This window comes from Papaver somniferum, chromosome 2 (assembly GCF_003573695.1).
Source record: "Papaver somniferum cultivar HN1 chromosome 2, ASM357369v1, whole genome shotgun sequence".
NCBI lineage: Eukaryota > Viridiplantae > Streptophyta > Magnoliopsida > Ranunculales > Papaveraceae > Papaver > Papaver somniferum.
In genome coordinates this window covers 190003820-190016437 of record NC_039359.1, presented here as the reverse complement: position 1 = coordinate 190016437, position 12618 = coordinate 190003820, and the positions used below count along the sequence as shown (strand labels likewise).

The following is a 12618-nucleotide window of genomic DNA, read 5'->3' as shown; positions in this document are numbered from 1 at the left end:
TCCTAACAAAGTTTGGATTTGAAACTAAATATGGAAATTTTGAACAAGAGGTTAGAGTACCAAAGGTTCCTAAATTCTGTAATCATTGTAAAATGATTGGGCATTATGTTTCTGAATGCAGAAGTAAGAGAAGAGAACAAGCTCAGAAGGAGAAGCCTCAAAATATTCAACAACAATGGAGATATACTCCTAAGAAAAATACACAACAAACTTCTGTGGGTTTTGATATTTTTCCACCTCCTCGGAAGGACAATAACTCACAATTAGAAGAACCTTTAGTACTGAATGGAGAAGTCAATGGTGTAATGATTCCATTTTGTGGTCATACTGAGAACAATGAAGCAAATACAGATGGTTTTACTGGTGCTTTAGATTCTACTCAAGATTTTCCTTGTTTTTCTGTTGAGAAATTGTTGGAAGTGGGTAGTAGCATTCCTTCTATACACCCTATAACTCCAATAAAAGTTGAAGAATCAGTTGAGGTAATTACTGCTCAAGTGTTATCAAATATTAATTATATCAAGGATAATGGTGAATGGAAAGATGTATCTTGTAAAGCTTCCAAGGCAAGGAAACTTAATACTCATATAGCAGAAACATCTGGGGGTAAGAATTTTGTCTCTCCAAGTAAATTTAATGCTTTAATCGAAGTAGTTGGAAAACAGGAACAAGATTTCTCTAAAGTTGTTGGTAAATCCCAAAAAGGAAAAAAAACAGAAAGTTGCTCCAAATGTTGTAACTAGAAAACAAGCAAATAATTCAGTAAACAATAATATTGGTGCGGGATGGTCTAATACTTCCCAGCCTTCACATTCTTTATGAGAGTAATCTACTGGAATGTCAGAGGTTTGGAAAGAACTCAAGCCAAAGACAAACTTATAAGTTTAGTACAACAATTTAGTCCTTTTATTTTATGGATAACAGAGCCTAAAGTAAGGGTTTCTAATAGTATTTTAAAGCAGCTGAAGCTTTCAGGTATCAACCAGATGATGATACATAACTCAAGTGATTCAGTGAAGGGTAATATTTGTCTCTTTTGGAACTCATCTTTATCTGTTCCTTCAGTAATTTCCTCTACAAGACAAGTAATCACAGTTCAGGTTGGAGATGTATTAGTCACAGGCATTCATGCTACCTGTCTTACAATTGATAGAAGAATATTATGGGAGGAGTTACTAACTATCAATGAAAGGAATTTACCTTGGATGGTTTTAGGTGATTTTAATGTGGTATTAACTTGTGAAAAAAAGAGGTGGAAGACCTCTGCAAGATTTCAGAGATTGCTTAGAATCTTGCAATTTAATCCAAGCACCTAGAACTGGAATTAAATTTTTATGGTGCAATAACAAAGTGGGGAAGAAGAGAATTATGCGTGACTTTGCTTTTTACAATTTAAAATGGCTGGAAAAATATGATAATTGGAGTTACAAATTGGGAGTTAGAGGAACTTCAGATCATGGAGCATTATTTGGAGGAGTTAATCAAAATGACAAGCCAAAGAATATTACTTTTAGATATCAACCAGTTTGGACTACTCATCCTAATTTTCGAAGTGCTATACAAGATTCATGGGAAGAAGAATGTGATGGAAATCCAGCATTCTGTTTTATCATTAAATTGAAAAGGTTAGAAATTTTTCTTAAAAAATGGAATTGGGAGGTGATTTAAGAATTAAAGTTCAAACTACAGAGGAGGCTGTTCTTGCTGCTTCATTAGAGTCAGATGCTGACCCTGAGAATATTGATCTGTTAAATAAATTAGTTACTGCAAGGGGATGCATGAATTGGCTTCTCAGCAATATAATGAGTTACTGAGAATTAAATCAAGAGTTAAGTGGGTAAAGGAGGGTGGAGAAAATACTGCTTTCTTCCATGCAAACTATAGAATTAGAAAAGCACAGAACAACATAAATGAATTGGAGAATGCAGATGACAATCTAGTTACAACTCAAGACCAAATTGCTGATACTCTTGTATCATATTATCAGAAGAAGTTTGAAGAGAAGCAAGTTGATTTTGTGTAAGAACTCTTTGAGGCAATACCAAAAATCTTAATTGATGAGGATAACATATTTTTGGATGTTATTCCTAGTCAAGAGGAAATTAGGGATGCAGTTTTAGGAATGGAGGCAAATAGTGCTCTTGGGCCAGATGGCTTCCCTGGCAGTTTCTATGGATTTGCATGATCAGCGGTGGGTAATGAGCTAGTGGAGGCCATACAATATTGTTGGAGGAACAGATTTATCCTTAAATGTTTTAGCTCTAACTTCTTATTTCTTTTGCAAAAAGTTCAAGGGGCCAAGAAAGTTAAAAATTTCAGACCTATTGGTTTAGCTAATTTCAATTTTAAAATCCTCACCAGAGTTATCACTACCAGGATTAGTACTATGATTGGTAGATTGGTATCAATACAACAAGGTGCATTTATTAAAAGAAGGAATATACATGAGAAAATTATTTTGGCATCTGAGCTTGTGAATGAATTAAATGTCAAAAGAAGAGGTGGAAATGTATGGCTCAAAATTGATATTACACAAGAATATAGCTCATTGAGTTGGAGGTTTTTGTTTGAGGTACTGAGAAGATTTGGTTTTTCTGAAATTGGTATTCAATGGCTTAAGAAAATCTTTGAGTCTGCAAGAATTTATGTTCTTATAAATGGTGGTCCATGTGGCTTCTTTGGAGTAGGGAGAGGACTGAGACAAGGTGACCCCTTGTTACCAATCATGTTTGTTATAGCAGATGAAGTATTAAGCAAAAACATTTCAAAGTTGTTACAAGTGGGTAAGCTTCAGCCAATGATGATTAGGGGTGGATGCCAACCAACTCATCTAATGTTTGTAGATGACATTTTCATTTTCTGCAATGGCCACCAAAAAACTTTAGAAACTCAACCGAACTGCTATATAAATATCAAATTTCATCAGGTCAAGAAGTGAATAAGGCTAAAAGAAAATTGCTTTGTGGGGGGGGGGGGGGGGGGGTGTATCAACTTCAAGAAAAAACCGCATTGCAGAGCAAATGCAGATAGAACTATCTTGTTTCCCAGATAAGTACTTGGGGGTTATTCTTACTCAAAGAAGAGTCAAGCCACACCAAGTATGGGGGATTGTTGAAATGATGCAAAAAAATGTTAGCTGGATGGATGAGGAAGTTACTAGCTTTTTCTGCAAGATTAACTTTGGTGAAATTTGTTTTGTGAAGCATGCCTATTTACAATATGTCAGTTTATAAGCGTCCCAAGAGTGTGATTCAAGTGTTTGAAGGAATCATCGAAAACTTCTTATGGTCAGGTGATTCTTCAGTGAAGAAATTAGTGACTGTTAAGTGGGATGAAGTTAATTCTCCAGTGGAAGAGGGAGGATTAGGCTTGAGAAGACTTGAAGTTATAAACAAAGATTTACTAATGAAGTTACTCTGGAAAATTGAGAATGAAGATATGGAATGGACTTTGTTTATGAGATCCAAATAAAAAGATAAGAATGGTGAATGGATTAAATATCATAAACATTCTACAATTTTGCATGGACTTAAATGGGTTATTTCTGAGGTAAAAGAAGGGAGCATATGGATTGTGGGTGGTGGGGGAAATATATCAGTATGGAGAGACAAATGGATAAAATACTGTGCTATGATTGAGAGACATCCCGTGGATGAATATATTATACAAAATGTCACAATGAGAGTAAAGGACTTATAATTCATAATGGTGACTGGCGTGTCCCTGCAGAATTATTACAGTATTTTGATGCTAGTGAACTACCAGTTTTAGTAGGTGGAAAAGATAAAAAAAAATTGGGCCAAGGATAAAATAGAAAATTTTACTATGTCAAATGCTGCTCAAATGATCAGGAAGAAGTATTCTGTCAAAGCTTGGGCTCACCAGGTATGGCAACCTTGTATTCACCCTTATACATCTACAAACTTATGGAAGATATTAAGAGGTGCCTGGGCAACTGAGGAATCAGTAAGAAAGAAAGGATTTTCAACAGTTTCTAAATGTTATTTGTGTGTCAAGGCTCAAGACACTATGGAGAATATTATGTGGCATTGTGAATTTAGTGAAAATGTATGGCACTGGCTGTGTGGGATTTTCCATTGTTCTTGTCCTCAAAGCTTTGATGAGATTTTGAATTTTGCAAAAGGGAAAAGTCCATCCATTAAAGAAGTATGGTTCATATGTGCCTTCAATGTTATGGTAGAATTGTGGTTTACAAGAAATTCTGTGATCTATGAAGCTGTTATTCCATCTGTGGATAAAATGAAAATGAGAATTAATAGATGTGCAAAGGAAGGCAGTGTCAGAATGAGAGGTAAATTTTGGGGTAATATGTTTGATCTGCATATAATATTAAATTTTGGTATCTCAGGGATGAAAGTGCATGCTGTCAGAGTGAAACAATGTTTCTTTACATTTCCAACTCAGAATCAAACATTGATTTGTTGTGATGGAGATTCTAAAGGAAATCCAGGAATGATAGGGATTAGTTTTATTGCCTGAAATCATTATGGATATCATATGGGTGCAACTTCAGGTGGTCTGGGGATTGCCACAAATTACTTGGCAGAGGTGATGGCATTAATTATTGCAGGTGAGTGGGTTGTAACAAAAGGACTGGTGGAAGTATTTTTCAGTTAGGATTCCAAAGATGAGATAATGGAATTCTTAAATGACAAGGTACCTTGGGTATTACAGAACAAATGGATTTAAATTAGAAGAGATATTCCTGCAATCACATTTAGGCACTCATATAGAGAGATTAACTTCTCTGCTGATAAACTGGCCAATAGAGGTGTTCTACTTAGAAAAGGTGAAGTGTATTACTTTGAAGAAAAGCCTCAGTTTCTAGGTAAACTGGAAAATGAAAATGATTTATATTTTAGATTATAGCACCGCAATTGCACCGAATTTCGTTAAGAAAAAACACTTGATACCCAACAATAAGGAAGATACCAAACAATAAGCCAAATAAATTAACACAATTTTTATTAACTGGAAACAATTGAATCATACACACATACATCCATACACAATAATGGAACATATCAATTGTGCCGAAATTTTGTTAAGAAAAAGCAAAATATATGCAACATAAATAAGATTTTCTTAAACGGGAAAACGATTAACTAACAAATTCGTTACCTCATATTCCGCAGCCTCTTCTTCCTAGAAAGATATATCATTAAGCGCAAGTTCAAGTTAGAACTCTCCCCTAGTGTGTTGTTATCCTCTCGCAAGAACAAAAGAACAACAACAAAATCAACCTTTACCAGAGAAAGGTTGAAACGGTTTTAACTAATGCGTGCTAATAACAAAAGTTTAAAACCTGAAACACATATGTTATGCTAAACACAACTCATGTAAACATAAATTGATTCAACATATTGTGACTTTTCAAATATGAGTTTCAATCAGAACACCTTATGATCCTTTGATAAAGCCTACCAACATGGGATAAAACTTAATCCCGCTAAATCAAAAATCCACACAAACCATAAGGGTTACATCATATGAGATCGAATATTAAGTTTAATGAAAACCGAAATCAGACATCTCATAAACCGGATACACAAAGAAAAAATGTAAACATTCATTCACAGGCTACGTAATCGGGAACTATCACAAGAAAAATTATAAAGAAATAATTTTATTCATAAATAATGATATTTTTGTTCAAAATAGAACTTATACAATAATTGAAGCTAATTAAAAGACTGATGTCTATTTTTATGGTAAATAATTTCTAAGAAGTAAAACATTCTTTATCTTCGAGCCATTTTTGACAATCCTTTTCTATTTCTCCTTCACCCTTCCAAAATTGTGATTCAATATTCAGGATACCTTTCAGTGTTTCTGGATCTTTTCTAGCAGTAAAGGCTAACTGTTTTTTAATACAGTTTAATTGGTTACCAAGATTTTTAAGATAAACCAGAAGATTGTTGTTATGAATCTGTAAATTTCCTTTAATGACTTGTTCTTTGGTTTGACTTCCAATCATTTGACTTATGGTCTTTTTAGAAACAACATTGGTGCTTCTCATGTCATCAAAGTCATCTCCCATAGTAAATTCACATATTTTGGTAATGAGGCACGGAAATCAGAGATGTCTCTTGACTCCTGGAGATGAGATGGAATCTGATATCTTGATTATTTGACTGACAATGATCCCACAAAGATCAACTTGTGAATCACATTCCAGCAGAAAGTACACAAGTTCTGGAAACTCCTTATTCCATACTGACTTATCTCTTGTACTTGAAAATATAGTTGTTGTAGCAAGTTTTCCAAATAACCTTAAGTAAAAAGGTATATCTTTGGTTGGTAATCTATCTTCTTCCCAGTCGATCTTCTTTCCAATGAGACGAATTGAAATGGTATCATGTTTAATTTCAACTCCAGTAATCATGTGATTACATTCCATATTATACTTGATGACATTTGAAATCGTCCTACGATCGACATAGTAAATACAACAACCAACAAGAGTAAGAAAGGTAAGTTTTTCATGATCAATATTGTGAATATTAGCATAGATTCTTATCTTCTATTTTGAAAGGAAATCTAATCCTGTCAATCTCATCGTATCTAACATGATCATCAGAAGATTTATCATTACTTGATTTCCTTTTCTTCATATTTTTAGATATATGATAAACCCTGGTTTCTGTTCCGAATAACTTCTCCCAAGATGTTCGTGAAAACACCAAAAAATAATCTTCTTTTATAGGGAGTGAAGATAACGATTTTCGGAAATAACTAGTTTTAGGAAATCCTTCCAAAATCGAAAACCTTGATTTGTGGAGAAACAAATCCGAGTTTGTAACTAGGTCTTTCTTTTGGGAAAACGATTTTTCTTGGACCGGATCTATATTATGGATCAATTCTATATTTATGTCCAAGTGTTTGCAATTACCAAAAGATAATTTTTGAAATTCATTCAAGAATTTTCCAGTAGAGTTACAAAATCAATATTGAAATTAACAAGATATTTATAAAAAATACCTTTATAATCACAAATCCAGTTATACTTTAAAAGATCACTTGCTTCATTAAAACAGTTGTGGGGTGTGTGATGCAATCCATTGTTAATAGAATGATTAACTGAAAAATCATTCTTTGTAATATTACAAAGATCCAAAAACCGCATCCTTATCAGCGATACATTGACATCTTAGATCTGAAAATGTGTAAATATATATTTGGGAAACCAATCCAAAATATATTTAAGATCCCAGATTTTAAGAACAAAATAGTCATGGTTCATACATAGAAAAATCTTGTGTGGAATCTTGTACATTTTCGAGATAAAACATGACACATGGAATAACGTATCATTGTTAATAAATTGGTTAGTATTCAATACCATTAGATACAACTCTATGATAACCGATGGATTATATAAGTCGTTCAATACATACATAGAATTAATCCCAATTCTTAACAAATTTAGGAACAAGAGTATTATATACTTCATTCGTGTCTTCCACCACCAGTCTTTGAAGTAGTCAAATCCTGCTACTATGTTAACCGAATGTCTCATTAGATTCAATTATTATAGGTTGGATCACACCAAACACAGATTGTTAGATCTTTTCTGTATTTGCCTGCTCTGATACCAATTGAAAAGACGAGGGTACCCAAATATACCACAATCTTTTATTTATCCACCTATAAGTCCTCTATCGAAAGTGATTGTCTATGGACAAAGTTGAGACAATACAACAAATAGGTTCACACTTCGTGTGATCGTCTAAGGATACGATATCGAGACAATACGACAACAAGATAACTTATGTGATTGACTATGGATACAAGATCGAGGCAATACAACAAAGAAGTATGATACTTGATAATAGGTTCAGACTTGACAAACTCTATAGGATCACTATCAAGTATAAAGGAGTTAAAGTTTGTGTATTTTACTTTTAGTTATAATAAAACAATTATAATTGCGGAAAATGAAAATAAAAGACACGACAAGATTTTGTTAATGAGGAAACTGAAAATGCAGAAAAACCCGGGGACCTAGTCCAAAATTGAATACTCTCATAATTAAGTCGGTATACAAAATCTAAACTAACTTCTTATAGTTGAGACCAAGCAACTACCCCTAGTTCACTTAGTTTCCTCAGTATCCCTATGCTTTTCGACTTCGATGAGTGCACGCGCTGGAACAATTCTTTTGGATCGTATTCCAAACAGTAAAGGAATAAAAAATCTGCTTGGTAACAACTCTTTCGATTCTTTCAAGATAAATATATCTCAAGTCATACGCAAAGGATTTTCAGTTTAATCCAATAAACTCCTTTGCCTGGTTAGATCAATCTATCCAATAACTACAAAAGTAGTCAAGTTTAGATTGGCAATCAATCAATATAGATTCCAACAAGAAACTATAAAGTGATGCCGGTATCACGCAACTAATCAATCGAATAAATCCGATTCTAGTTAGATCCCAGTCGATCAAAGTTTGTGCACACCCAAAGATATGAGAACCAAATAAGAAATCTTCGTTGTCTTCAAATATTCTTTAATCTTCAATAAACACCTGCAAAACACCACTTGAATCTCTTGTGATCAGTCACACACGGAACAGAGTCTGTTAACAGTGGATTATCACAAGATGTCATTATATCTACAAACAATTCTAAAGATCCCGTCGATACTTCGATCTAGTTTGAGTGAATCATATATCATAACAGAAGATTCTCAAGGAATAAACAAACTAGGTGCAATCAAAGTTTCAACAACCGTTAGTCAATCAAATCAATCGAAATCTAATAACACTGCAATTATCTAGTTTCCCACTAACGGTACTCGTAGAGCTTCTTGATCCCACAAAAGTCTTTAAACGAGCGGTCGTAAGAGATTTCACCTAATTAGGATACTTTCCTCTTCGATTATACAGCTCCACCAAAAACAACAAAAATATGAAGTTTGCTTGGCTCTTAGGATAGTTTGCTAGAAATGAAAACTTAGGTATTTATAGACCAAGGATGTTTGGACACCAAGGAATTTCCAAAATCGAAAATATTCTCAAGATATGCAATGAATAGAAAAATTCGGTTTTCCTAATTCAAATAAATGCTTGTCCAAAATTTCCGAAATATCTCAATAGAAAATATCCAATTAGTAAATGCACATTACTAATTTTTATTCTCTAGAGATATGCATTTAATTGCTGGTAATTGAAGCATATAAAACCAAAAACCTTAATTAAAAGGATCTCAATTTATTTCGGCACAGGATCTCCTTGAGTACTGAGGAATATCTTTAAACAATAAATGATAAGAGTTATTGTACGTGTTCAAAGTATGTTGACATCTTTCCACTGTAAATCCTTATTCATATTTACATGGATTTACATTCTTGGAATCGGTTATACCACACTTCCAAACAAGTTTAGAATTGGTTCACCTGTATTCCAAGACTACTATGTGATTGATCAAACATCAAGTTACATACATGGGTTCAACCGGTTCAACCAATCACTAGGATCGGTTATACCTCAATATGGAAATACTTGTGATCGGTCACACAAGTTACCAGGACCGGTTACATCAGTTACCAGTGAAAAAGCGAGGGTACAAAAACTACACCCAATATTTCGATTAGCAATCTGTATGGACTAACTCCAATATACTTTCAAGAGAATCAACTAGACTCAATCTTAATAAAGTATATCAAAGAGTTATATCTCTCTTTCTTGATTCAATTCTTACTCAAGCAAATAGAAATCTGCGAGCTTAATTGAATACAAGAGAAATCACTTGAACGATACCAAAGAACAATGTTCAAGTATCAATCAATTTCAATCAACAACCAAAGGTCGGATTTCCAATTGATTGATTCAAACGCATAACCCGTGATATTTTAATTATATAAGAAAATATAATGCGGAAAAGAAATAACGCAGACACCAGAATTTTGTTAACGAGGAAACCACAAATGCATAAAAACCCCGGGACCTAGTCCAGATTGAACACACACTGTATTAAGCTGCCACAGACACTAGCCTACTACAAACTAACTTCGGTCTGGACTGTAGTTGAACCCCAATCAATATCACACCGATCCAAGGTACAGTTTCGCTCCTTACGTCTCTGATCCCAGCAGGATACTACGCACTTGATTCCCTTATCTAATCTCACCCACAACTAAGAGTTGCTACGACCCAAAGTCGAAGACTTTAATACATATATTTGTATCACACAGAAAAGGCTATGATAATATATAAATCTGTCTCCCACAGAATTACCCACAAGTTTTTGTTCCGTTTGATAAATCAAGGTGAACAGGAACCAATTGATAACCCGGACTTATATTCCCGAAGAGCAACCTAGAATTATCAATCACCTCACAATAATCTTAATCGACGCGGCGAAAGAAGATATTGTGGAATCACAAACGATGAGACGAAGATGTTTGTGACTACTTTTATATCTTGCCTATCGAAGATATTAATCTCAAGCCAATCGTTACGATTGTACTCAACACGATAGAATCAGCAAGATCAGATCACACAACTACAAGAAAGTAGTATCTGTCTGGCTTCACAATCCCAATGAAGTCTCCAAGTCGTTAACCTGGTTTACAAGAAGAAACCTAAGGTTAAAGGAGAATCGACTCTAGCTAATACAACTAGTTTCACACATGAGGTGTGGGGATTAGGTTTCCCAGTTGCTAGAGTTCTCCCTTATATAGTCTTTCAAATCAGGGTTTGCAATCAATGTTAGCTTAGTAATAAAGCATTCAATATTCACCGTTATATGAAAACCTGATTAGATTCAAGCTAATATCTTTCAAATGTTGGATCGAAAACATAGCTTGTTATACACAAATGAAATGCACGATTTTAGGTTTGTGTAACCATACCCAAACATGTACATTTGTTGGTTCAAAAATAGTTAACCAAATGGTTAGCCATATGAGCACTTTCATATCAACCATATTCTTCTTCACCATAACTAGTTCAAATGAATCAAATGAACTAGTTAGAGAGTTGTTGAATTGTATAAATCTTATATAACTATATAAGACACAATCGAAGCAAAAACGATTTGATTCACTCGACTCGATTCATGAACTTTATAGCCATGGTTTGCAATTTGCATTCCTTAGTTAATATAAATATAAGTTCACAAATAATCCTCTTTAGACATAACCAACTCAAGTACGCGGACTTAAGTTCCCGGAAAGAGTTCACAAACTCCAACAGATATTTTCGGGATAAAAACCTCCACCAGTTCGCGGACTGTGTTCGCAGATTGAGTTCACGGACTGAGTTCACAGCTCTTGTTCCGGTTTTCCTGATTAACAAAGTACGCATACTTTGGTTCAAGGAATAAGGACTTATACATATATGTGTTACCACACAATGCTTATATCCAACAATGGTTATATAATCTAAACTCCCATTTCAATCATTGAAACATTCTTAGAGGACGTTATATATTTGTTATTCACAAACCATTTTTCGTCAAATCCATTTTCAAAGTGATTGAAACATAACATGACTTTCGTCACTAGGTAAAGATGAACTTTCCCAAAGCGAAAGCTTACCAACACGTATTTCGAGAAATAGATAAGCGAGATAAACTCGGCTCGAAATAGCAAATGTGTATAATCAAAGTCTATATAGCAAAACGACTCTTGTCTCAATATAGGAGATAGAGTAGATAGACTTTTGAGTGATAGATAAGTTCAAGTCTCCACATACCTTTTAGTCGATGAAGTTCCACCAGTTCCTTGAGTAGTTCTTCGTCTTGTATGATGATCGCCATGGAGTTCTTGAGCTCAACTACACTTTCTATCCTAGTCCGAGACTTAGCTATTGTAGACTAGAAATAAAGACTTATAGTTTTGATCACTAACATTGACAAGCATGCTTGAGATAGCAACGCATGCGAGTTCGACTGAGCAGTGCTCTAACAATATCCTCCTTCGTCAATTTTATTGACAAAACTATCAATACATATGGAATACAAAAATAAATAATAAACTTTTGTAGCTCCTATTCCATATGCCTAATCTTCAACATTACTCGAAATCTTCGTCACTTCCAAGTACCCCAATGATCCCAAAGGTTGTAAGTTCAGCATCATCGTTGTTGAAAATCCGTAGCTATAACAATGAGAAAAAAATTATTCTCAATCATTGTTATACAGTGTCATAGTATCATTACACAGCGTCAAAGTTCAATCGTATCACAACTTCGACAACAATACTATGGTGATATGTATCACACCCCCTTAGTCAATACTCCACCTCACATGGAAACCACTCCCCCTTACATAATGATCCGAAAACCATATGTATTTGTAGTGTGAACTACATATTAATTCTCCCCCTTTTTTTCAATAAAATTGGCAAAGGTACGAAAACGGGATCCTAATGAAATTTCCAAAAGAGACATTTCATGACCAAAAGAAAGCATATATCAACTTGTTTAGATGAAATCATAAAGCCGAAGATAAATGCTTTCATCAAGGAGTTTATAAAGATACAAGATGACCCATATAATATTCCACAGCCGCACTCCCTACAAAAATTTGGCAATTAAGCACAAGTTCAATTAAGAACTCTCCCCCATAAAATGTCATTCCCGAAAGAACAACA

General features: G+C 34.2%; 1 protein-coding gene across 1 annotated transcript; it reads left to right on the top strand.

Annotated features, from left to right (window-relative positions):
• Positions 1-1368: 1368 nt before the first annotated feature.
• On the top strand, positions 1369-2185 carry LOC113352523. Its single transcript, XM_026596334.1, has 3 exons — positions 1369-1625; positions 1762-2019; positions 2092-2185. Exons 1-3 carry the CDS (start codon positions 1369-1371, stop codon positions 2183-2185), a joined length of 609 nt encoding a protein of 202 aa, XP_026452119.1.
• The last annotated feature ends 10433 nt before the right edge of the window (positions 2186-12618 follow it).

What these genes read in the sequence shown, in the direction of transcription:
- LOC113352523 (XM_026596334.1), top strand. Translation starts at nt 1,369, where the DNA reads ATGCGTGACTTTGCTTTTTACAATTTAAAATGGCTGGAAAAATATGAT. An exon ending in TTTATCATTAAATTGAAAAG is followed by an intron (nt 1,626 to 1,761) that starts GTTAGAAATTTT and finishes TAAATAAATTAG; the next exon opens with TTACTGCAAGGGGATGCATG. An exon ending in GAGAAGCAAGTTGATTTTGT is followed by an intron (nt 2,020 to 2,091) that starts GTAAGAACTCTT and finishes TGTTATTCCTAG; the next exon opens with TCAAGAGGAAATTAGGGATG.